This window comes from Coffea arabica, chromosome 8c (genome assembly GCF_036785885.1).
Source record: "Coffea arabica cultivar ET-39 chromosome 8c, Coffea Arabica ET-39 HiFi, whole genome shotgun sequence".
NCBI classification, from domain to species: Eukaryota; Viridiplantae; Streptophyta; class Magnoliopsida; order Gentianales; family Rubiaceae; genus Coffea; species Coffea arabica.
In genome coordinates, this window is record NC_092325.1 from 14,013,141 (window position 1) to 14,040,005 (window position 26,865).

General features: G+C 34.5%; 1 protein-coding gene across 5 annotated transcripts; it reads left to right on the top strand.

Annotated features, from left to right (window-relative positions):
• Positions 1–9,475: 9,475 nt before the first annotated feature.
• LOC113722485 (SH3 domain-containing protein 1-like) lies at positions 9,476–25,852 on the top strand. 5 transcript variants are annotated; one of them, XM_072063980.1, is made up of 13 exons: positions 9,476–9,946; positions 13,379–13,480; positions 14,018–14,131; positions 14,255–14,324; positions 14,400–14,548; positions 16,636–16,707; positions 17,634–17,735; positions 17,846–18,067; positions 20,627–20,689; positions 20,843–20,971; positions 21,088–21,162; positions 25,431–25,529; positions 25,604–25,852. In XM_072063980.1, the coding sequence occupies exons 3-13, from the start codon at positions 14,060–14,062 to the stop codon at positions 25,658–25,660; spliced, it is 1,110 nt and encodes a 369-aa protein (XP_071920081.1). In that variant the 5' UTR covers positions 9,476–9,946; positions 13,379–13,480; positions 14,018–14,059; the 3' UTR covers positions 25,661–25,852. The 5 variants fall into 5 exon arrangements, with proteins under 5 accessions (XP_071920081.1, XP_071920077.1, XP_071920078.1 ...); XM_072063976.1 differs by lacking the exon at positions 13,379–13,480 and having other exon boundaries at positions 9,479–9,946; XM_072063977.1 differs by lacking the exon at positions 13,379–13,480 and having other exon boundaries at positions 9,482–9,946; positions 17,846–18,040.
• Positions 25,853–26,865: the final 1,013 nt, after the last annotated feature.

Genomic DNA, 26,865 nt, shown 5'->3' on the forward strand with positions numbered 1-26,865 from the left:
TGTGCAGAATATTAAATTATTTGATTTTTGTCAAGTTAAATTAATATTTCTTGATGTAGAGTATTTTATTGCTTTAATATTAATTCTTTGAATTCCGATAGCTAATTTTAAGTGTTAATAATGTTAAGTGTCAACGGGAACCTAGAATTAAGACGAAATTGATTTTAGGTCAAAACCTTTATAATTACACTTAGGACGTTGAATCTCGATAGCTTAATTTTTGCGAGACTAGTACACTAGTAGGCTATCGAATTTCATTTGGAGTAAAATTTTGGAAGTAGTTTACGAATGAGGACTTAAGTGGAAGGCCGGACAAGATGTTAAAAGACCAAATTAACCTTCCTCCATCTCAAATTAACCATGCAGCCATGGAACCTCCTTGAACAAGCTTCAAATCCAAACATTTCCATCTTGCCAGTTCCATTTTCCTACTCCACCACTCCACCATCCATAGTGCCGGTTCATACCCCACTACCACACTCTACTATATCAACTACTACTCACCACAACACTTCCATTTCATTTGCTTATTCTACCATGGACTGTCCGAGAGTGAAGTGAGGGAGAGCCGAGCTCTTCATATTTTCTTCTTTCTACCGTAAACTAGAGAGAAAAGAGAGAGACTTGCTGTTTCATCCATTCCATCCGTGAGCTGGTGAAGAGGACCGAGAGCCAAACTTGCTTCATTTTGTTTGCAAGCTTGAGCAAAGGAGAGAGAGAGAGAGAGAGCCGGCGAGCTGCATTTCTGGACTGTCCGAGAGGAGAGGAAAAATTGCAGCTGCCTGTCGTGTGATTTGAGCCTTAAGCTGAGGTAAATTCTGGACTTAGACTAGTTGATTATAGGTTGATGAAGTTGTTTAGGGGCATGCATGTGAGGGTGGTGCGGTTGGATGATAAATTAAGTCACAAGAAATCTGATTTTGAAGAAATTGGAGTTGCCGAGAGTGTGAGCTGGAAATTGCAGCTTTAATTGGTCAATTTGTGGTAATCTGAGTTTAATTGTGTATTTAACTAACTAAAAACTGGATGATCATGCTTTGCATGAGGTGAATCAGCTGTGAGTAAGTAAGAAAATTGAAGGGATACAAAATCTGCTTGCATGCAAGCCAACCGAGGGAAGTTATTTGCTGGAAGTTTTTCCAGGTTGTTCAAGTGAAGGAAATGGTGAAATTTCCAGCTATCCTTATGAATTCTGGCCTTGAACTTTTATGTCAAACTGTAATACATATCATATATTGGCTTGATCTGAACATGCATGAAAGATTTGAACATAAATTGAAGATATTATTTGGGGAAAATGTGTATTTGGCTGACTGTTGTGAGAAAACTGAAAATATGGCCGAAGGGGGGGATTAGCAACTAAACCAGTGTTGTTTTCCATTTTTTCCTTGGCTGTAAACTTTAGATCTTTGCTGTAGGTACTCTGTAGCTTAATAACAAACCCTTGCATGTTGAATTTAACGAAAGAAACCTGAGAAATCTGTATTTCAAGAGCTGGGTAGCTGTCAAAAATTTTCCAGCATGGCCGAGAGAAGGGGGTTGAGCATTTGATTAGTTTTCCTTCGAATTTCAGCTGAGATTTTCATACTGGATGTTTAAGATTAGCTTGTAGCTTGCTACTCACCTTTTGCATGTTGAGTTGAAGGAAAAACTGAAGAAAATTATGGACAAAGCACTATAAGTTAAATTGATATATTGCTGGAAATTGTATATGGTTGCTGGCCGAATTAGTTGAGGCTTTTGGTGAGATTATTTTCTGGAATTGTGTGTTATTTGCTTTGGTTTAGGTTGGACAGATTATGAGCTATGTGTTTAGTGTTTTAAGCAAGTAAAAGATGGAGATTCGATGGACATCTTGAATTGACATTGCTGGAATTTTCTTGGTTGTCGAAACAAGGGAAAAATCTGAATTTCTAGAGTTGTTCGTGAGTTAAGCTGGCCATGACTTTTCTTTTTGTTTTGGGTCGAAATTCTGATTGAATTGTAGTAGAAAGTGATTGTTTGTTGTCAAGAGCTAATGATTGATGAAACTCTTGGCCATTTGAGTAATTTTTATAAGAGTTAAATTTTTGGTGGAATTGTTTAAGTGGTTTGGCCGAAATGTACTTGGAAGGTCCGTAAATTGTGATTTGGAATTGTTTTGACATCTTGGACTTCCTTTGTTTAATTTTGATTAGAATTGAATCTGTTGAGACCTAGGGCTAATGATTGATGAAGCCCTAGTGAAATTGATGTTTGAATTGTGATTTTGCTATATTGGCGACTTGGATTATAATGTGCAAATGAATTGGAATCGTGAGGTCCGTTTTGGTCCTTTGAATTCGAGAACTTTTGACCAGGCTTTATTGAAGTATTTTGTCCTAGTATCGAGCTATAGAAATTGAGTATAGTACGATAATGCTAAAAATTCGGGTGTCGGGGCTTTTAAAACCTTGCTAACTTGTTGATTCTTTTCTTTGCTTAAACTAGCTTTATTACTTTTAAGAAATAATTGCACTAACTTCCAAACTCTAAATTTTTCATAAAATTATCCCTGGCTAGTTGTTTTAGAGGGAAATTGTTAAAAACACTAGATTTTAATAATTTTAATTGAAAGGCATAGAAAACTTGTTCGGCAAGAAAACTTGTTTGAATTAAATTGGTTTTAGTTACCCTCTAGAAAGAAAGGTATCTTTAAAGAAACCATACGAAATATTCTATCACTTTTATTAGTTTTAATTCTAAGAGAATTATTGATTTATTTCGAGAAAATAAACTAGTTATAAACCAGATAATCTTTTATATTTATAAACCAAGAGTTTATATAGTAAAACTCATAGTTTTATACTTGGTCTTTTAGGGTTTAGCGAGGACGTGGACTTCGATTCCCAACTTGACTTTTGAGCTTCACTTTTGGTGAGTGTCCATGCTTGTTCTATGATTAACTGGTTAAAGTGCTTTCTTGACTGTATGTGATAATTGGAATGTGGTTTTCCTGATCCATCGAAGTGGGCAGTGTGTACTTTATCGCACTAGCCCTTTCGAGTAGTGAATTGCTTGAAATGTTTTCTCGAATATCTTGCTTGCACTAGTTAAGTATTGAGTGGGGGAATGTACCACACCTGAAGGTGGGAGGGCCTCTTATCCTAACTCAAGTACCAAAACCTGGCAATTGTTGACTGGAGCGTGGACTCGTCAACTAATCCACCAGGCAGGGGAATGTACCACACCTTAGGGTGGGAGGGTCGCTTATCCTGACTTGGTAACCACTTGTGTGACGTCGTTGGGTGAATCTCTCGACTAGGCTATAAAAGGTATACTCGAGTAATACCAAACTCTCTCGTGTGAAGGACGAGCCCGGTGGGAGTAAGTTGGTTGGAGCGTGTTAAGAAAAAAAAATGAATCTACATGGACTTTAGATAGTGAGAGTTGACGGAGGGTCAACTGCGATTAATTTTGATCAAATTCGTGGAAAATGGCTCCTAAGAGCCCTGTATCCTACTCCGTGCTATTAAACGCTTTCCTACTTGTTGAATTTAAGCTTGGGGTTATTATTTGCTATTTGTTTTATATGATTGCATGTTTGGGGCACCATTGAGCTTTAGCTCACGCCACGTTATTTGTTTTCCTGAACAGGTTTTGGCATTCGAGAGACTTGAAGTCTGCCTTTAGCTTTTGTGAATGTTGTTTGAATCGGACTATGTATCTTTTGTCTTGGGTTGCCACTTGAAGCTGGAAAAGTGCAAACCCTATGTTTTGTTTTGACTTGTATGAATGTATTTGAATTTTATGATTTCACTTTGTGGTTTGAAATGTATAAATGTAGTTATGTGTTAAACTGGTTGGAGGTGTACTTAAGAGTGAACGTTCAGATGTCCAATGGCAATGTTATCTCTGAAGTTAATGTGTTCTTAGTATTCTGGTCGTTCAAAGGTTTGGCTTGTTCGGGTGACGAATTTTGTTTTGGTTTAAGTTATACGTCGAAAGGGTTTAGTCGGTTTCCTCGCGTGAGTCCTGGCGAGAGCTAAGCAAGCGACCCACCAACTCTCTGGTTCGCCTTAGGGAGAAGTGGGGCCGCCACAATTTGATTCTACAGGTTACGAAGAAATAATTTAATGTACAACTGCACACTAGATTTAAAAGTTTAGGTTTTGTACAATTGGGCAGACAAAATTTCTGTGGATTGATATGGTAAATGAGCTTGATTCTCAAGCATCTGTCTCTGGTATTTTCTTATAGATATTGAACTAAAAATTTTTGGATTGCTAGAAATTTTGAAAGAAAATTGGATTGAGATTTTTCTATAATAAGGCTTGTACAAGGATTAAGCAAACTGGCTAGAAATTTACTGGGATGAAAAAGTATTCTGGGTATAAGAAATTCTAATGGTCTCTGGGACTGAGACTTTTCTGGAATGAAGACCATAGAATGTGGTTTGGATTTTTCTATTGCCAGCAGGTTGGTAAGATCAAGAATGATTTTATTCTGAGAACCCAAGGTTGTTTGAAAAAGGGCTTGCTGGCTTTGTGATTCTTTGATCTTTTCTATAAGAGAATTGATCTCTATGTTATAGTTCCCTGTAGCGATTATTTAATAAAGTAAAATTTCTACTCATGCAATCACAATGTCTACAGAATTCTAGTCTATTTAAGTTATCTTTTTCTACTGTATGACTGTAACTACTACTGGGGGCATCTGTTCTTTGAGGAACAGCTACCCTTTGGCTATCAATTCTACATGCATGATCAATAAAGAAGTTCATACCATTGCATTGTCTAGCAAATTCTAATGCTTCATATATATTTCTATAACCTTTCCACAAGGGCTTTTGAAAATCATGTATTTGTTCTATTACTGAGGTCCATAGAGAATAGGTTTCGGGGATTTTTCCTCGGACTACTATAAAGTATGAAAAACTTTGTTTTGGAAAATTACTAAAATAGAATGCTAAAATATTGAAAATTTTAATTTTATCATGACTACTCTTGGTATTTCAGAGGTTATTTCAGATATCCTGCTGGATTTCTTCTAATTTACTTTTTGATGTGCTATGGAAATGAAGGTTGGATCCTTTGGGATACTTTTTGAGTTCCCATTAGCCAATTCTAACTTTATTCAATGCTACCATCTGAAACATAAGGAGTTAGTACTTAGGATAAATAATCTGCTAAACTATTATCACTACCTTTGGTATATTCAAAATTTATTTTGTAACCATTGCCTATTATTCTATTAACAAAATTTAACAATCTTCTAGTTGAGCTTTTCTTTTCATTTTTCTTTTTAAAATACCTAACTATGGCTTCACAGTTTGTTCTTACTGTTATTTCATTTTTATTTAATATAAAAAGTCTAAAAGCATCTAGGCTATATGTTACTGCTAATAATTTTGCATCTATGCTACTTATATTTTCTCTTTCTCTATATTTTCCTCTAGCATATCTACAAATTTTTTCTTTATTTTTGTTATCATATTTATTAGATTTTGCTAATAATGTGGCTTCCCATCCTAATGAGCTTCCACTACTTTCTATAATTAGGTAATCTGTATCTAAGGATAATTTTAGGTCTGGTAATCTATTAACTTCTTGTTTTATTTTCTTTACTCGTTCTATATCTTCTTTATTAAAATATTTTTGTCCTTTTAATGAAGTTTTAGCATAAAGTGGTCCTATAATTCTACTTAAATTTTTAATAAATGGCCTAGCATAATTTAACAGTCCTAAAAATTGTTGTAATATTCTTCTATCTTATCAGGAAATTCTAGGATCTTTTTACTAATATGGGGTTGTAATTTTAATTTCCCTTGTCCTATTTCTATTCCTAAAAATTCTATGTTTTTTTCTAAAAAACTAGATATCATCTATGTATACTAATACAAATTCACTATACTCACTAAATATATTATCTATTTTTCGTTGGAATACTGCAGGTGTATTTTTAAGTCCAAATGGTATAACTAACCATTCAAAATGTCCTAATGGGCAGGTAAAAGCTGCCCATTCTATACTATCAGGATGCATCCTGATTTGCCAAAATCCTGACTTACAATCAAATTTACTAAATATATATTTATCTTGTATTTTGTTAATTAGTTGGTTTTGTCTAGTATATCATAACTATCTTCTTTTGTATTATAATTTAATCTTTTATAATTAATTACCATCCTACTTTTTTCCTCTAGCAATTTCGTTATGTTTATTAATTATAAATGTTGTGCTTCTATGTGGACTTTCACTTCTTCTTATTACTCCTAATTTTTTAAGGTTTTCTATGTGCATTTCGAAATTCTTTTATTTCTTCATTACTGGCTTCTATTTTTGCTGTGGAAATTTTAGATTTGGATTTAAGCTTTCTAATTTACAATATATTTTATCTTCTTTCCAAAATTTTGTTGGATTTTCTCCTAATATTTCCAATTTTTCTAATTTACTTATAATTTTATCAATTTCTTCTATTCCTGTTTATAGTAAATTATAATTTTTTTCATTTTCTATAAGTTCCATACAGATTTCTAATTCATCATAAATTTCTTCTAATTTTAATCCTAAGTCTTCTTCTAGAAGTTCTTTACATTGTTCTGGTATTTTACATTTGCATTCTTTTTCTATTATTTTCCTTTGGGTTATATCTAAAAATTTGTCTATATTTTTTATCTAATTGTCTATCTTTTTTCCATATGATTAGTCCCACCACGCTTCTCTCGTAACTCTGATATTATTTCTAAGGTAGATTCTTTAAGTATAGTAATACCTTTTCTAGTTAATATCATACCGTGGTAATAGTAAAGTAGGAAGTCTAGTCCTATTATAAGTTAGAATCTTATGGGTCATATATATATTTCTTCTAAGTAATAAGGAGTACTATATGAATCATTATGTTTAAATCTAAAATTTACCTGTTTTACTATTGTGCTATAAGTATAAAATTTACCATCCATTTGTCTAGTTGCTACAACCTCTGAGGCATTTGTATGGTAATCTAATGGTACTATTGCACTGTTTAAAACTGTATCTGTACATCATGTGTCTATTATAGTTTCGACTTCATATTTCCAATTTTTTATCTGTACTCTAAGTTTGTAAAGAAACTCAAAAAATATAAAACAAAATGTATCGCTAGAAAAAATATTATCTTAGAAAATCTAGAGTTAGAAAATGATACTTACAAAAAGAAAAACATGTTAGAAAATGTAGACCAAATAGGAAATATACAAATAAACTAAATTGTTATGCATGTGGAGAACCAGATCATTTAGCAACAAATTATCCACGAAGGAAAAATCTATACAATAGATAAAGCCAACTAGGAGAAACTATCAATGAAAACTTAATAGAAGGAGATGAACATATGTTAGACATAGAAAGTATTTATAGTATAGTGTCCTTAGAAGATAATCAAGACATAGATAGTGAAGAAGAAGAATCAGAATTCATAGAAGAAATAACAAATCAAATAGATAATTTTACATCTTATTTATCAGAACTTGTAGAAAATGATTGTAACCATAATTGGATACATAGACAAGTATAGATAGTAAAACATGTTTTAATTTATGTATATATATATATATATATTTCAACTACATTATTTCTCCCAAACCAGAAACATTCTCTCTTAAAACCATTCAAAGATGTATCTAGACTTGAGGGCAAGACACTAGTATTAACAAATTGGATTGATATATTTTTAAAGTTTTTGTAAAAAAAAAATAATGTAGCAATGTAATGTATGTGAAGTAAAAAGGTGATTAGAAATCTGGTCATGGACAACGTTAAAATTTTTTCTTAGAAAATAGCAATCCAAACATGGAAAATGTCCAAATCAGAGACCTCGAGAACTTTAAAAGAGTTTGTTTATTTTAAGAGTCAAAATATAAAGATAATACACTATTAAATACATGATACATATATAAAATTTAGATTTTAAATTTAAATTTAAATGAGTATTTATGCATTCAATGATTTTATTAAATACATCATACATATACAAAAATTAAATTTTAAGTTTTAAATTTAAATTAATTATTATGCATTCACTACTGAAATTAAATTTTAAATTTAAAGGGTTAACAACAAAAAAGCCCCCTGTGGTTTAGCTATCATACAGAAAAGCCCCCTGTGATTTCATATCATACAAATCGATACCCCATGATTTGAATTATTCTGAAAAGTGGACGGAAATCGTTAAAACAGATGGAGCTGAGTAAAAAGATGAAAATACCCTTTTGATATAAGCGAAAATTGCAGAAGTAATTTTGCACCTTCATTCTGTCGAAACCAACGGGAGAGAAAAAACACGTACACAAAAACAAAAACAGAAAAATCCATAAAAGGTATCCAAACAGAGCTTGAAAAAAGGGGGAGAAAAGAGTTTTCATTGATTATTTGTGGGATAAGAAGACTAAGTGGGATTAGTTGAGGGGGACAACCATACAAGGAGTAAAATATGTCAGAAAACAAAATAACAGCCTTTCTTCCTGCTTCTTTTCTGCTTTCCTTTGCTTTGCCTCCTCCTTTCTTCAGGCAAAGAGCATATTGTTCTTGACTTTCTTTCATGAATGAAACAAAGTTCCACCACTCCCCCCTCCCCGGCCCCTTGCTTCCTTTTCGCTTTTTTATCTGCATGGATAAAAGAATAATACACTCTACTATAAAACAAACCCACTATCTTCATACTTTGTTGATTTATTTGTTTAAGCATACGAGCTTCTGAGTCTTCTGAGGCTTCGGCTTCGGCCAAAATTGAAGGCAGCATTCGAAGGGTATTTTCGAACATAAGACCCAACTGTTGAATCAAGGAGGCACTTGGTAAAGAAAAGTCCGGCTACATAAACGAAAAAACAGGGGACCAAAGACTAACCATTCACTGCATTGCTGCTACCGCGAGCATTTGGCCAGTGGCAGCTGCTGATGGTGTTTGTCCATTGCCAGGGAGTGGCCAACCTAGAGCAGAAAAGAAAATAAGAAAATTTGAGAAGCAATAAACTAAGTTTAAGACTCGAAAAAAGTGGGGTTAAAGAAGCTAAGTGAGACGGAGAGAGAGCGAGACAGAAACCCAGGTGGAGATGTTGCTGTTGATAGCTTTTGGCCATTTTGTCAAATAGCTAGCGTTCAAAGATCATACAAGGTTGCAATCCTCCACCTGGGTTTCTATTATTTTGTCAAACAGCTAGCTCGCCTCTTGTTATTAAAGTATGAAGGATAAATTAGGCATATCAGGTGAAAGTTTGTGGTAGAAATCTATTTTTCGCAAGAAACACGCGCCTTTCCTGTGCATTTAAGACACACACGGTACATTTGACGATTTCCGTCCACTTTTCAGAATAATTGAAACCATGGAGTATCGACTTGTATGATATGAAATTACATGAGGCTTTTGTATATGATGGCTAAATCACATGGGACTTTTTTGTTGTTAACCCAAATTTAAATTGAGATCCGACTGGTTAATGTAAGCATTACAAGGGCAGCTAAGTTCTCTCTCTCCAATCACTTTCCCAGAGTCACCGACCCTTTTGGCCTTTTCGACTTTCTATTATCCTTTTCTACTGTCCTAAAGCCACCGAACCTTTTTATACTGTATTCTCTATGCCCCCAATTCTGACTCCACTGATTGGCTCTTTTTCTCTTGGAACTTTCCATCACCCACTTTTTTCCAGGTAAAAACAACTGCAGTGGAATATTGAGGCCTCCCCCTCCTTTATCTCCCGAAATTCTGTGCTTCTTCAGAGACCCTTTGCTTCCTTTTTTTCTTTTTTTCATTGTCTTTTGAATTTTGGTTGGTGGGCAATACTAATATATGCATAGATAGTCGATACCGAGGTTTTAATTTCTTTTTTCTGGGGAGAATTTGGAGGTCTTGTGATACAGAGGGAGGTTCAGGCCTTGAGGGGAAAAGATTGAAAATGGATGCTATAAAGAAGCAAGCAAGTAAATTAAGAGAACAGGTGGCTAGGCAGCAGCAGGTACCTTTTATTTTCCTAAAAAATTTATTGAATTTATGCAGTTTTTATTTTTTGGGTTTTCAAGTATATTTTAGTGTGGGAGGAAATGAATTGTTTAGTCTAAATTTAGCAGAATTGAGCTTGTTTTATGGGTTTTTCATGGTTTTGGGAGTGGAGTTTTATTATCTATATTTAGAGTTCAATTGCCCTTTGTATCTGATTTTTTTGATGATTATTTTAGTTTTCTTATGTATTTGTATTTATTCTTTAGTCTTTTTTCCATCTTGGTTGAGCTTGATGTAATACTCCTAATATAATTTGAGCAATAAATTTTTGGTTAAGTTAGTTGTTGGGATTTCTGATTACAAAAGGGACAATGATAGAATGAGTTGGAAAGAGAAGGGTAATGCTGGCTTATGTGAAAAAGGCAGTCACTATTTTATGAATATTCTTTGTCCTTTAAAGAGGATAATAATTTGAAAATCTTTTTAATGGGATTTTATCCTGGTCAGTGTTGCCTTTTTGGCTGGAAATAGGTGTTTTAATATGGTCTCCAATTTCTAAAATTTTGTGGATATGATAGGACTATATAATTGGTAACTAGTGACAAATGTCTTGGTATGTCAAGCTGTTCCATGGTTTTTGATGCTGAATTTGATTGGAAAATATGGGTTTTGTATTAAATGCTGTAAATATGTGCGTGCAGTAATCCAAAACGAACATGTGGAATCAACAAACGAAAAATTAGATACAGAAGTCCTGCATAGATTTTTAATGGTTGTTTGTTTGCGTAGCACAGTAGAGACTTCATTGGCTGCATAATTTAAATAGGGATGGATCCGGGATAATATTCAGATGGGGCCATAATTTTGAGTCTGTTAGTGATGCAGCACAAACACTTGGTGGGCACAACAGCTTTTTAGAAAAACCTAAATATCGAATTTCACCCGAAGTTGAAATAGCAATTAGGAATAGAATGAGAATATATGCTTAAGAAGATGAAAATCTGATTAGTAATTCTAGGAATCACTCCGAGGACTCTTTAGGCATCACACCTAAAGTTAGGATGTATCACACAATCCTAAGAAAGACATTGAGTTTGTTTGGATAAGAGTTTAATTGGATGATTTATTTGAGATAATTACTGTAGCACTTTTTGTGATGTGATGTATGTGAGATAAAAAGGTGATTGGAAAGATAAAAAGGTGGTTGAAATTTGTGAAGTAAATTTTTTTATTTAAAATCAAGCCAATCCAAACATACTCAATTGAGTCTGCAAGAAAATTTTATTAACGATAAAATCTGACTTCTCTTTATGGAGAAATGGTTATTTATAGATGCTGGACCAAAGCCAACTCCAATCCTCATTAGGACTCCTAACTAGAATAGAATTCTAGTAGAAAGCTAGAAAGCTAAGGTTTCTTATTCCCCATAACAACTAAAATACTACCAAAAATAATTACTAAACAGAAAATTACCATAAACATAAAATTCCTGCAGCTAACCAAATTACTAAAATACCCTTGCTGGTGAAAATCAGAAAATGAACTCAATAGGATTCAAACCAACTCCCAAGTTGGTTCCTTGTCATCAAAAGCATGCCAAATCAATGCTAGGGCATTTGACACATCCCACGCCTCCTATAAACCTTAGTGGATTTTTGCCACTTATCTCTATCAGTTAGTCAATTATTGCATGGTAAGCTATCTTTAGATTTTAGCTGCTCTAAGCTTTGTTTTGGACAAGCTACGAAGATCAGTTCTCGGTTCATAAGTTTGTGAGTTACATTTAGGCATTGTAGGTGGAAAACATCCAGTTAACAATGCATTTCATTTTCATAGTTTTTTGCTTTGTCTTACATGGCATACTGGAGAGAGCTAATAATGAGTTGTGTTTGTGTATTTTATTCAAGTGAGACACTTCAGGATTGTATAATCCTGAGTTTTAAGCACACTGATGTCATTGGTCATTCTTAAATAGTTCAGAAGGAATTGGTTTTATAAGGACGATGAGATGCCATGGAATGTAGTGGATCTGTGGAGACAGTATTTGTTAACTCCAGAGGGTGTATTGTTGACGATCCAAACAGGTAGGTGAATAAAGAGCAACCAAGGTGATTTATGTCCTGGTCCCTGCTGAAAAATTGTATCATGCTGAGTCTATATCTGCACTATGTTAGAATGATACAGATGCTTTATAGCGGGAAAAAAGAAAGATGGATGTAGCAGTTAAGGTTTCGACTCTGGTAACATTAGGCTGTTGGAAATTATTTTCTAAAGGGTATAAAAATTGTGTGGGGAGAATATAATGCCTCCAAGTAGATTTTGTTGCTTGGTGAAGGTATTTTCCCGCAGCAACACCACTCTGCCATTGGTGTAAAAACAAAGGTCCTGTTAGCCAGCATATAGAGCTCAGATCATTAGTTTCACTGGACTGATCCATGATTTACAATATTTTATAAAGAATATTTAATCTGTTCTTACTGTTTTGCGGAGTACAAATAGCTATTTTAGAAGTCGTTTCTGGCTGTTTTTCCTTATCTGATAAGAACAGTAAGGTATTATTCACAAAATACACAAACTGCTCAAGTTCATCCAATATGCATATTGGAATGAGTTCCTTCCCCACAAGAACATTAAACAAAATCCAGTATATTAGAATACGTGGAGGTAGCTGTATACTGTGTAAAGTTGCCAAATTCCATTCATACTATATTACTCTTACAAACACACAGAAAGTGCAGCAAATTCCCAGGCTTTTCCATTACACTCTGCCATCTGCAACAAAACATGATGTCTAAAACCCTCCTTGGCATAAACCAATAACAGCCAAACAGACGCAGCACCATTTCCCAGCTTTATTGTTCTGTGTGGGTTTTTAGTCTACATGGGTTATATTTTTGGACAAGCTTTCTAGGTAGGCGATACACATTCTCAGGTTGGACCTTTTTCTTGTTTCTTTTTTATTTCACCGGAAGGAGGTGCCTTTTTGTTATGCTTGGAGCCATGCATGTCAGACAGTGGCTACCTCTTTTTTTGTGCTTTTTACTTCAAATGATTGTGCGAAAACAACTTGACCACATAGATCCACCATCTCCTTACATTACCTAACTGTCTGCTATTTAATCTTCTCTACCTTTATAATCCTATAACTTTATTCTTGAAGTCATTTTTTGACATGATAGATAGCGCAAAAAAAAAAAAGGAGAGTAAAGTAGAAAACTAACTGAGCAACATAACCTGTACTTTTCGTTCTCAAGCAGGATGGAGACCGTAGTATATCTATCTAGTGTTTAAAATGCTTTTGAATGCATGATTGAGAGCTTTGCCACTAATACTGAAATTTTAGTTGCCAGTTTTTTCATCAACTTGACTATTTTCCGTCATTTCTTAAAAACTTTTGAAGGATCTATTATCTGATAGCTCTCTTTTTAAGTCAACTGTCATTTAATAGGTTTTAGGGTATTGGATTGCTGTTTGCACTCTTTAGCATTTAATGGTGTTGTGGGATTTGAGACTGAGAATTTCTTGGTATCAGGAAGCAGTTTAGCTACAGGTACACTCCTGAGGGTCTTCAGATATGAGTTTGTTTTTCATTTTGGTCCTCTCTGATGTATAAATTCTTATGCTGCCCTATGAGGAGAGATTCCTCTCTTTACTTTAACCCGAACAAAGAAGCCACAACTTATATAATACAGTGGATTTCTTCGTTCTTGGCCTAAATAGTACTCAAAGTGGTACTAAAAATAACAGGGAAAATAGCTAATTTATGTTCCTTTGAGTTTCATAATATTCCAAAAATTTCTTTGGCTGTCCTAAACCTAATTTTTCTTTCTTGCTATGTAGTGGTTCATAGGAGCCACATCTTACATCTTTTTTTAAGGTCTGTTCTAATGATTACTGCATAACGACTCTTCTTAAATGTTTGCAAGGTAATGCTCAGAATTTACTATACATTGTAGGAGCCAAAACTGGCTAGGTCTTGGTTCATAGGAGCCAAAATTTACCTCTTTTCAGTTCTATTCTGATGATTACTATGTAAGAATCATTTCTATATATGTGCGAAATAATGCTCAGAAATCCTCTACATCAGGCAATTCTCAGACAACTAGGACAATTGGGTCATGAAGCTGTAATGGTTGATGACACTGAAATGGAGTGTTACCAACAACTCCAAAATTTGTACAAATCTACAAGAACTGCTAAGGTACCTCATTGGGCTGTTTTTGGTTTATCTGGGTATTTTCCTTCTATTCATGGATTATGACATCAGTCTACATATATAAGAAGATTTTACATAGTAAAATATAAACTATGTTATGCTGCACAGCATTTTCAGAGGGATATCGTCCGTGGTGTAGAAGGATTTATTTCAATAAGCAAAAAGCAGATGGAGATAAGTGAGTTGGTCTGCCCTTCATCTTAAGTCACTTCAATTGCTAGGTATGTAACAAAACTTAACCTGAATTTGGCAGCTAGAAAGTTGGCAGAAGATTGTTGCAAGTATGGGATTGAGAACCAAAGTGATGCTCTTCACCTTGCAAGGGCTGTCTCTGGTTTCGGTACCACACATGTTTCAATTGAAGATCATACGGAAACTATGCTTGGGATTCTTGCAAACCAGGTTATGTTCCTGTTCTTGAATGCGCTGCCAGCATTAACAGTTCCTTGAATGTGCTGGTAGCATTAACAGTTCCTAATAGTTTCATTTATGTCATCTTCATAGCCTTCTTTCCCAGCCAATTGTTTTCCAGAATTTTGTATGTTCCCCGATACGATAGGAGACTTAGTTACATATCTTAGTTGAGCTTTGCTTGGTTCATAGGGCTAAAATAGTGGACTGGTTTGGTACCTGGGAGGGGTTTCTTTGTGTTTATGTTTATTGTTTGACTTATTGTCTCTATTGGAAATAAAGTCCTGAAATGAATAGTTACTTGAACAAGAAATAAGTGCTTCCATAGTCTGTGATGGCTGATGCTACCATTGCTTGTGGCAGATTTGAGAAGTAATCACCATGTCATTGGGTTGACCTATGGGCAAGTTGCAATTGGTTACCCATGATTTAACAGACAGAATGTAAGGCATATGAATAATCAAAAAAAAAAAAACTACAGAATAAAGTTCAGTGGTAACTCTTGCATCATTCTAAATGATTAATGATGCAGCTGCTATTCTGCATAGGGAAAAGGAAGAATCCCTTGGAAAAATTAATAGCAGAATTGTATCAAAAAGGAGAAGGTTTTGGTCCAAAGGAAGGTGCCCATGGTAGTTTTTTTTTAAGTGGTGTTAGATTTCTCTTTTTTAGGTTAGAATATTGAGGGTGTTTTTATGATCTCTGCAGTTTCTAAGCTAGGCCAGGTTGAAAGGACTTGAAGTCTCTTTTGGCCATCTGTAATGACATAGGAATTAGAGCTTTGTTGGAGTCTTGTCTTTAAATATTAAAGTAAAAACAAGGCTATGTCTTAGAGTAGTCAAGTTGAACTTGACTTTGTACACTTTTAAGTTCATTAGCTGGTGAGGTCTTTTATTGGTTAAGTTGCATAGCTCCTTTAATCTTTCATTGTACAAGTCTTGTACTCTATGCAATAACATTAGGAGGACAATTTTGGGAGAATGAAACTGGGTTTTGATTTGAAGTTTGTCAGAGAAATTCCAAATTCTCTTTCCTTCCTATCTTGCTTCTCTTATATTTTTTGCCTTCTCGTATCCTCATATTTTCAAATCTAAAATCTTAAACTTTTTATTAACTGTGTGAAAATTCTACATAATTCCTATATTCAGGCCTTTTCCACCATAGTTTCTTGGCGCTGCATGATTCATGCTTATTTTTTTAAGATATATCAAATGAAGATAGGATAACTTTATAGACATTTGAATTATCAAACAATATTGGATGAACATGTGTCAATTATTAGTACCTAAAAATCTGGAACGACTTCATAGCTGTATGATACATAGGTGCATCATTTGGCTTGAAATTTTTGGTGATACACATAAAAGGATCCAAAAAAACTTACAGAGTTATTATTTTAAACAATATCGAGGTGCAAAATATTTATGGTTTGGCCTTCTCCTTTCTCTTAGGATTGCTTATATATGTTAGATGAAGCATGTCCATGTGAGAAGCGCAGTTGGTGAAAGAATCCTCCTGGAGGTGTTTGTAATATTTGTACTTCACTTTGTTCTCAGCATAGGGTGCTTGCTAGTTATGATGCTTATTGGTTGATGACCTTAGCTCAAGCATACTGGGATAGTGGGCTATGCTCGAAGGAGATTGTGTTCTACCTGGATTTTATGCTCCAACTGTAAAATTTATTTTGAAAATTCTTATATGATGTGAAGTTCATTTGGGAGCATTTGAGAGGCAAGATTGGACAAGAGAAATTCAACAAGCCGAATGGACGACCCATGAACATTTTTGTAAAACCTTCAAAGGAGACAAGTAAACACCAAAACAACTTAGTTGCTGATAATTCTTTCAGCAGCTCTTCTTTCTGTTTTTTTTTTTTTAATATACATATTTTCTTATCTTTTCTTGAATACTTCTGCAGTGTGGCTTGTGATATCACTTATTCTGTGCTTCTTGTGCTTAAGCCTATACCCCATCTCTGGACCCCAGCCATGAATGAGATTCCAAACTTTCCAAAAGCTAGAACTTGAATTTCTATAAAAGAGCTCTAATCAGATTTTTTTGCTTTTCTGGAACCAAAGGCATCGTGGCTTACTAAAGCTGTGTCAAGGACAAGGATGATATATTTATCCACTGAGAGATTGTGCTTTCAGGTTGAAGCCTAACATTCAAGTTTGATGGTATAGCTTTCGTATAAACTTCATCCTGATAGCTGCATCTAAAGACCTGATTGAAATTCTTGATTCGTCAACTTGAGAATACTGAATTTTTGTGAACTAGAAGGAAAATCAGTGACTTGAATTGACTCCTAAAGAGATTTTGTATGGAGTTGAACTGAACTTTTATTTGCTTATCTTTGTCTTTTTCTCACAGAAACTGTTAAAAGTGCCAGGATGCCCATTATATCCTTGGTTGTAAGTGTTGGTATGATATAGATTTTAGTTTTTCTTGGTTGTGATCAACACATTTCATTTTTCGGCCCTTCTTTTTCTTTTGTTTTTCTGCTTGTACATCTTATTCAAGTAACTTTCAGTACATGTTTGGCACCACAGTTCTGTAAGTGAAAGTAGGAAGAGTGGAGATTTTTTTATCACCCCCTTCTGCTGATTGGGAAAGTGAAACTGGAGATCATTAATAATGAAAGTGTTGCTGCACCAGGAAGTCTGGTGGATAAGATTCAATTTCAGAACTTCAGTTTTTAGAGATTTTAGGAGATGGAAGATAGTTCCAGATCGTTGCGCTGAAAATGAGGATTAGAGAAGGAAGGAAGAAAGAGGAACAGAAATTTTAACTATAGTATCTGTGCATGTGATTCTTGGTGAAAAAGAATTAGTTGGATTTGTGTTGATTTTCAGCTCCTTTTCGTTCTCGCTGAAGTCAATGCAATTGATATATGGTTGTAATTAACGAAGGGTAGGTTTCAAGTGGGGATTACCCATAGGATTCTATGTTGAACTCCTGTTAGGTGAACGACGTTACCTCTTGATACATGTATTTGTTAACTGCACTTTAGTTTTTGAGCTTCTCTGCATACTTTACGTTCCAATCAGTTTTGAAAATTCTGTTTCACAACCTGCAGGTTTGTGAACCTCTGCGCGTGTCCATAGCTGGTGCTCCATTAGAAGATGCTCGCCACTTGACTCACCGTTATGACAGAGTCCGGCAAGAGTTTGAAGCCCAGGTACTCCAATTTAAGAGTCAGTACGTCAGACAGTGTTGGAAATTTGTTATATGCTGATGCATTGTCCTTTATGTTTCTTCTCGGACCCCTCCATACCAAAAAAAAAATAGGCAGCTGATGTATTAAGGCGTAGATCAAAGTGTAAAGATTCTTCTGCAGAGAGTGTTATAAAGCTAAAAAGTTCAGAAGCAAAGTTGACTGAGCTTAAATCTTCAATGTTGGTGCTTGGGAATGAAGCAATTTCCGCTATGTTGTCAGTTGAGGATCAGCAACAGCAACTTACTTTTCAAAAGCTTCTTAGCATGGTAATGCTATTCAAAAGTTCATGTCAGGTGTAACTTTTACCCTTTATTATCTGGAAGAAGTAATGTTGCCTCAGCTGTTAATGATGTGGTATAATACAACAAAACACACAAATTTTATCTTGTCTTGCCAAATTCTGATAGTTCATGCATAAGCTATGTGCATTTTGTGAAATAATCTGGAGGGGGTGGATTCTCTCCTTTTCTGCTTTTGCTGTTTCTTCCCTATCCCCATCAAGTGTAAAATAAGGAAAGATAGAGGATTACATAAGCAACCTAGCTATCACAGAAGGTAATGAACTTTCTTCTAGAAGTGGAGACCTATGAGTTACTAGAAATCTGTATGCTTAGTAGATATGTTATTAACTTTGGTCACATGAAACTGATAGTGAAATAGATGAAATTAAAGTTCTCTTTCTTACGCATGATAACATTAATGAACAATCATTTGGATTCAACATTGAAACTCTGTCCCTAAGATTTTCTTAACAGCAAGTGTTTGCAAATTTTTCCAGTTGACATTTTGTGCACATTTGGCTGTTTACTTCTCATGGTGATTTTTGACTTCCCAACAAGGAGAACATTTTTCTCTTCACAATCTATTCAATATTTGGTTTGCATTGAATTTGAAATTGATCTATAATTACTATTATTATTTAACATAAAAAGGACTTGTTCTTGAAAGAGCAATTGTCATTCCTAGAAAGCAAGATTTTTTGTCACACGAGTCAAGACATTTCCACATTCAATCATGCTTTTCATTAAGTGGACCATAATTGCAAAAGAAATATATATTATGTTTATGATTATTTAAATGTATCTTTTGCCACAGCAATGTATAGCTTTTAAACCAAATTCATTTATGATTAAAATCAGAAGAATCTTTCTTCAAGAACCATGGTCTTGTCAAAACCGGGTACACTATGTCTTCATAATTCACCATCGTAAGCAGGGATACAGAGCATTAATATTTTTATCATTTACTGGATAGTGGGTTGGTGGGGTATAGACAAACCGTTGGTAGTTTAGAATTTGGCTTAATTTATCTGTATCTGTATTGTAATCTCCAGAGGAAAATACTGCTCTTTTATGAGCCAAATTCTCCATGGATTGGGTACCCTACGAACTGGAAATTATTAGCATACAATCCATTTGAATTATTAGCATACAATCGACCTTATATATTGATGGATGTATCCATGCATGCATACACGTATGCATGTATGAATGTATGCACACACTTGTGTGTATACATGTGTATGTATGTATATATGACACAAGGGACTTCTGTAAAAATGATAATGTTTTTGAAGGAATTATTTTGATAAATTTGGCAATGCTTTTATTTTTTCTAGTTACATTTCATCTCATTATAACTACTCAAGGCTGGCTACTTTCATTGGTTTGTTCAACTTTGATTCACAAATAGATATTTATAGTCAGTTGAGCATTTGATATCAGTGGCATTCTTTTTCTTGTATTGTCCTGCATTTCCTTGCCAGTATCTTCCTAGATTTGTGCTTTCTTATGATCTAATTTATTCTTTAATGCCTTGAGGGTGATTGACTGTGGAAGTTACTTATAGATCAGGCATAATATATTTTTGGATAATTGAATCTGTAAAATGCATTTGGTGTGCATACAAGAAAGACAAGGGAATAAATTAATCATGCATCTTTTTTTTTTTTCAGAATTTTCTACTGCAGTTGGTTGGCCAGGTGGCGTTAATCTAAAGGGCATGGTTTTCTGGCTAAGCAGTTTTTAAGTATTGTCATGATTGTAAAAGATGATGTTGTACATGGCTGTTTTAGTGAATCTTTTCAGCATATTGTCAAAATGTCTTCAAATTGGAATAATCCATGGACGTGGAGCAAAATAATGCTACAGAGCCCAAATAGTTAGCCTCTGTACTTTTATTCAGGCAACTTAAAAGAACACAAAAATTAGCTCTGCTCTGGTTGTGTGTTTATTGCAGCCTAGTATTCCATGTTATTTCTTTCTTCCTCAAGCTTCTCTGATCTTTTGTGCATGTTGTCTGTAGAGGATAGGAATTACACTTGAAAACATTCAGGAGAATTAAATTCATGAGCAAAGTGTAGAAAGTAGAGACATTTTCCCTTTCATCTCTACTACATAATAGGAAACAAAGTCTGAGAAAGCTTTTACTTTGAATTAGATTTTAACCATAATCCCTTTCTTTTGATCTGTAAACTACCTTTTTTCTCTTCATTTGATTTTTCCTCTTTCTGGGGAGGAATGGGTGCAGTATAGGTTGAAATGGTTTGAATACTTTTGGCCCACTTCCTAATTATGTTACAACTCAGGTGCTGGTTATGTGGGTTTTTTTGCCAGATTTAAGACTATTTGAGCTATTTATTGTATGATGAAATGCAAACCGAAAGTAATATGGGTGAGCTGGTGGTCCATCTTTTCTTTGTTCTTTTGTTACTGCAGATTACACTTAATTCTGTTTTTCTTTAGACATTGCTCCTATACAGAATTTTCATTGCACAGAATTACTTCTTTTCCATATTAAGTTCATCACTTATAGACAATACTTATGGTATCTTACATGAATTCAGTTAACAGGTGGATGCTGAGAGATCTTATCATCAAAACATTGTTGCCCTTTTAGAGAAGCTGCATTCTGAGGTCTGTAAATTTCACTAATGTCAAATGTGTGGGAAAAATGTAGGTTCCCTTTGGGGCTTCTGGGTTTTACTATGTATTTCAGTTATTTGCACCTTTTTCTGGACTTTTAGGGATTTTATGGTATTCATTTTTGCCATTTATGTCTTGAGATAGATGATTCTGGAGGAGCAACTGAACGAGTCTTCGTTACATTCATCATTTAGCCAGAAAGATTCCTGTTCTCTATTTGTACATGTAGATACCATAAATAAGTCTGAAGATGATGCATACTTTATTGCAAAGGTATGACCTCTCTTATTTTTGAAGGAAGCATATGGCATATTTTTCCTTTCTCCTCTTGAAATTTTGATATTCTTTTTGTTCTTCATTATGCATTGTATAATCTGTCACCACTGCAGGTTATACACTCTTTTGATGCCCAAGCAGATGGCGAGCTTAGCCTTGCAGTTGATGATTTTGTTGTTGTTAGGCAGGTAGTTATGTTACTTCTTCCCATTCAATCAGAAAAGTAATCTTGTTATAAGCTTGATCGTGTTGAATTCATATTTCTTTTGGTATTATTTGTTCATACTTCTGTCTTACTACCATTCATTATGTTTGTCAGAGAATTTATTAATTCAACTTGATGTCATGTTTGAGATTGGTTTATAGGTACATATGCTTAAAATACCTTCTCAAATTCTATTGTCCTCCTTCTGAGAAAATGTTAAACTTAAAAATTGGTTTTTGCAGCAATATAGATATAAATAGCTTCAAGTATAAAAAAAATTATTAAAACTCCAGTCATTGTTTACAAATACAAAACTGGATTATAGTAGGATTTGTTTCTAAAAGACACGTGCAATTTGCTTTTTGTTTTTCTGATAGTTTGTCTTTTCCAAGATAAGACTACCAAACAAGTTTTTGCATTAATTTTCTAATCTTTGCTGGTTTTTCTCACAATCAATTACATAAACAATAAGGATCCCTCAAAATAAATAACAAAAAAAAAAATTCCTCGAGGATTTGTTTCCACAATCTTCATCACATGCATTGCGCTTTTGATTCCAAAAAACATTGGTTACCTGACCATCTGCCAGGAGAGTGCTAGTTTCCTTTATTTTGTATGACTAACGAGGAATGCCAAACTTGTATTGGTGTAGCCTCTTGATGTTAGTTATCTTTGTGTCAAGTTTGTTGCATTAAAGAGTAATGTCATTTTTGTACTTAATGCAAAAATTCAACAGTCCTTGTGAGAATGTTATTACTTCTAAAATATTTAATAAAGGAACTGACAAGTATGTTGTTTTCCTCCTGATCCTCATTGTAGCGGTCTTCAGCTTATTGTTTATGTTCTGTTGCTAGTTTAAGGTTCATTTACCAGTTAAGTCACTGTAGACATAGACCACCATGCCAGGAAAAATTTGTAACCTTCCCGGTCAATCATATACTTGTACCACATTCGTGGAATGCATTAATCCTTTCATAAATTTTTCTTGTTCTACTTTCCCAATATTGCTAGTCTTGTTGGTTTCATCAACTTGACCAGATCTTTTCCTACTTTGTGTTATTTTCCTGGTCATTCTTGAAGCAACATCTGTCTCAACTCGCGAACATATAAAAAGTGCATAATCATCTGCAATTGAGGTTTTTGTGTAATTCTTTAAAAGCAACCTAGCAAAGAGAGTGACCACAGATAAGGATTATAGTCATAGTAAAAGTTGATGAATTACACAAGTCAATCTGCCTTCTGGAAAAATTTATGCTCCATCAGTGTGGCTGTCCCAAAATACATGTCACTATTCTTGGCAAAGAAATTTTCACAATTTTCTCAAGATACCCTCTTGCTTTCCTGTTAATTTGTTTAGAACGATGGGCCATGACTAATATTTGGATGAGATCTAGAAAAGTTGCAATGCACTTGGGTCCCATATATCAGGTAGATAACATTAGCAAACTCAAATTTCAACTGATCCAGTTAAGGGTAAATAAGGGAATGAGATATAAATAACTCACCATCTTTGCACGGTACAAGCACAAACTCCATAATTTTTTTTTATTTTTATGGGAGGGTGGGAGGGAGTAGTAAAAGAAGAATTCTTCAAGCTCACATGTGGAAAGAAGGAAGAATAGACTACCTGGAAAAAAAAAAGCATCATTACTAGTTCACAAAATCTCGTAAACAGTGTCAAGGCTCAAAGCTGCTTACCATGTGAATGAGAACACTACTGTACAAGCTCACAGAAATCTTAAAATCTTTTTACTGATCTTTTTCTGCATGCAAGGTGTTGTGTTCATGACTTGGATTCAGAAAATCTTATTCTATGCATATACGTATCTTTTAATGTTCCACTTTGCTAAGGTTCATAATATCCTGCAGGGAAGTTGCCATTATTTTGCAATTTTCTCCATGGGGTCAATCTAGTAAACCTTTAAAAAGGTTTGTTTCATGGGGTGCAGAGGAGCTGCAGGTGTGAGGGGAAGGGGTGGTGGCATTGCAGGAGAGGGGTGGTGGGCAGGTTGGGGGAACAAATAAAAGTTGTTTGTGATACAGTGATAGTGGTAAAAAGACATGAATCCAAAACCTCTAGTGCTATGTCTGAATCAACCTTCAAAATAAGACAGCAGGCGTCAAAATTGATTCTTGAAGATTATACTTTGAGTTGCACATATGACACAAGCTATGCTGCAACTCTTTTAGTTGATTGTGGATTCTCATGGTTGGGCATCTCAAATGTTAATCTACTCTATATAGTCAAGTACATTAACAAGTAGTAGTTGGAATTCCTCCATTCAGCAATGTCCTTGGGATGGTGGTTTCAATACACGTGTATTGTTCACAAAACATTATGGAAAGCAATAGAGAAACTTCTTCACAAAACATTATGGAAAGCAATAGAGAAACTTCTTCAAATACTAATTAACTATCTGGTTTTCTAGAAGCTTTCTTGACATGGTATGTTTCTTCAAGTTTTTTCAGTCCATCACAAAGAAGCATGATTTTCTTCTACTACTAATAGGCAGATTGTATTGTCATGAGCACCAAGCTCTATTGCTTTTTCGGATACACTAAGACTAGAGTTGTTAAATTAATCGCCTTTATTCTTTTCATTATCATCCATGTAAACCTTGTGTTCTTGAAGTAAAATATTTGTAAATTGCTTTTCTTATGCCTCATATTTTATATCCATGAGGATTTTTTTGGTCGGTTGTGATTCTCTTATGTTGAGGTTGTGCTAATCTTAAACGTTGAAGTTTATAGTTTGACTTTGCGACATCATTCTGCTGTTTTATGTAGCAACTCTCAGCTCTCCATATGTTCATGCAAGAAATTTGATAAAGGTCATGAACTCATTGATTTAGAAGTCTGAAATGTTGAGGATAATACTGCGGAAAGAAATAAAATAAGTTTTACAATTTGAAGCAACATGCCTTTATTCATTGTAGAGTTACCTTTTAAGTGATTTTGCAGCAATACCTTGCTTGAACATGCATTTATCTAGTATCTTCCATCATTAATGCTTTAAAATTCTTGATTAACACCACATGGGATTGTTTGCCTAATCTATCTGCTACCAGAATTCTATCACTCGAATAATAAAGAGTTGTTGGTACAAGCCTTAATGAGATTTTGGTTTTATTTCTTAATGTTTCAAGTAGACAGAAGATGCAATGAACTAGTATGTTATTTTATCTGTTATCTTGCGTTAATTGGATGAATTGGGGATGAACTCTGTTTGTAGTTTGAAGGAAATAGCTTTCACTTGCCTTTTCAAGCAGTTCATTCTTTACCTTGCCAGTTATTTGAGGAGTCCAAGCAAGTTCTATTTATGACATTACTAAGAGAAAGCTTTAAAGTTCATTGATAAAGGAGCATTATACTTAATTTCTTTTGTATGCCCCAATCAGGGAAAAGATTGTCATTGCCACCCCACTGGAATACGAATAGCTTAATTCCTTTGGCTCAAGTCTTCATATGCAACCTCAAATTGAGAGGACCCTTTTACCAATTGGAATATGAGATCATATCCGTCTTTTAAATGTTAATGTTAATGTATCTCTGAATGGCAGTAAATGTTGAATGGGCTTTCAGAAGTAATGGATCATTCGTTGATGTTTAATCAGCTGATGACTCCACTTGTCTAAGGATTGAAATAACATTGCATGTATCATTCTTTAATAATATAGCTCTATCTTGTTCAAGAAAAAGTAAAGAACTAGAGATGGTGGTAGTGAAGTTAAATGGAAGATTCATGAAGCAGATCTTTTGTAGGAAAGAATTTGTACATGGAAACAAACTCCAACACACACTTGCGCGCGCACACACAGAGGATTACTTTTGGTAACCATTCTTAGGAACTTTAGCACCACATAAAGTCTTAATAATATATCTACTAGTAACAAACTTTGTTCTGTAACAGTAGCTAAGCTCCTTCACCCTGGAGGCCTTAAAATAAATTGATTAGTTAAGGTTTGAAGACAAACCTTTGAAAGACAAACTTTTGAAAGAGTATGACTTGTCAGGCCTTTTGAATATGATGAGAGAATTGATTGGTTGCTTCCATGGACTTCTATGTTGAAATTTTGCATATTTATAGCCATATGTTTTCTTTTGCTACTTGACAGTGAGATTTTCGCTGTTATGAACTTCAAGTTAGCAATTAAAACTTTACTTGGAAGCTGATCATTCTAGTCTTGTCAAATTGGAAATGCAAGCTACTGGTTCCTTTTAAGCATTCCATGGCTATGTGCCTTTTAACAGGTGGCTCCTAATGGATGGTCCGAAGGAGAATGCAAGGGTGAGGCTGGATGGTTTCCTTCAGCCTATGTAGAAAGGAGAGACAAGATTCCTGCAAGCAAGGTATCTTGATGGTGGTGACATTCTGTTAAGAATATGCCTTGTTATAGAGCTGAATATTTTGTATATCTCAACAGCACTGGAAGGTTCGGGCAATCGGTTTTAGTTTTTGCTGCCTTCAAGTTCATACATGAAATTCCCCTTCATTGTATAGTTCACTGTTGCTCGTTTGTTGTTGACAAGTTTACCCTAGTTGGGATCTAGGATTCTTTTCCATTTGAAGATTATAACTTTGTGTACTTTTATTTTTGGGTTGAAGTGCTTTGATGGGGATGAATACTGATGCCTGGTGGAGAGTAACTAAAATGCATGGTTCTTGGGAAGTAGTACTGATTTCGTAGTATTGAGTCCACCGATTGTTGCTTTCTATTACTAAGTGCTTTATTTGAAACCAGCAAACAGCTTATACTTCTGACTCAGAGAATCACAAATCTGTAACGGTTAGCAAGTTGGAAAGTCACTTTTGCAGATCATTAATTAAAATTGATTTTTACGCGCCAACTATGAACATCATACCCTTTGCATTAAATATTTATTTCTTCGTGACTATGTTGTGGCCAAAAAAAAAAAAAAAAATCCCCATTAATTGCTCCCTACAAAAGTAATTGGTTGAAAGTTGAGGCCTCGTCCACATGCATCAATCATGTCCTTCATTTTGCATTTGGTGGGCATATCTCAATCTAGGGCAATACTAGGTCGTGCAGCTCTATTATGTTCAGCTGTATTTGTGGGCATTTCTCAATTTTGGGCACTGCTAGGTTGTGCAGCTCTATTATGTTTAGCTGTATTTTGTGGGCAGTTCTCAATCTAGGGCAATATTTGGTTGTGCAACTATCATGTTTAGCTGTTGAAGTAAAGAGTCCTTATTTTAACGACCGAGAGTTTCAGCTATCTTCGATATTCTTAAACCTACAAGCTATTCCTCTCTACTTATTAACAAAATTACTATTCATGTTTTGCTTTTTTTTTTTTTACCATTAATCAAGATTGGGGCCTCACAATTGGGCCCACTTTTTATTTTGTACAATTGCATGGTCTAGATTTAAAAATGGGAATCGGACATTGAACAATAATTCACAAGAAAGTGTCGTCGTTATGAGGGAAAAGTTGAAAGATGAGACTGAAAGAGATAATTTTGTTTGGAGTAATTTTCAAATATACAAAAGGGAAGATTTCAATTAGAGCAAAACAAGGGGTTTCTTCTTTTGTTCTTTTTATTTTGTACAATTTCATGGTCTAGATTTAAAAATGGGAATGTGACATTGAATACTAATCCACAAGAATCAGACATTAAATACTAATCCACAAGAAAGTGATGTCATTACAAGGAAAAAAAGAA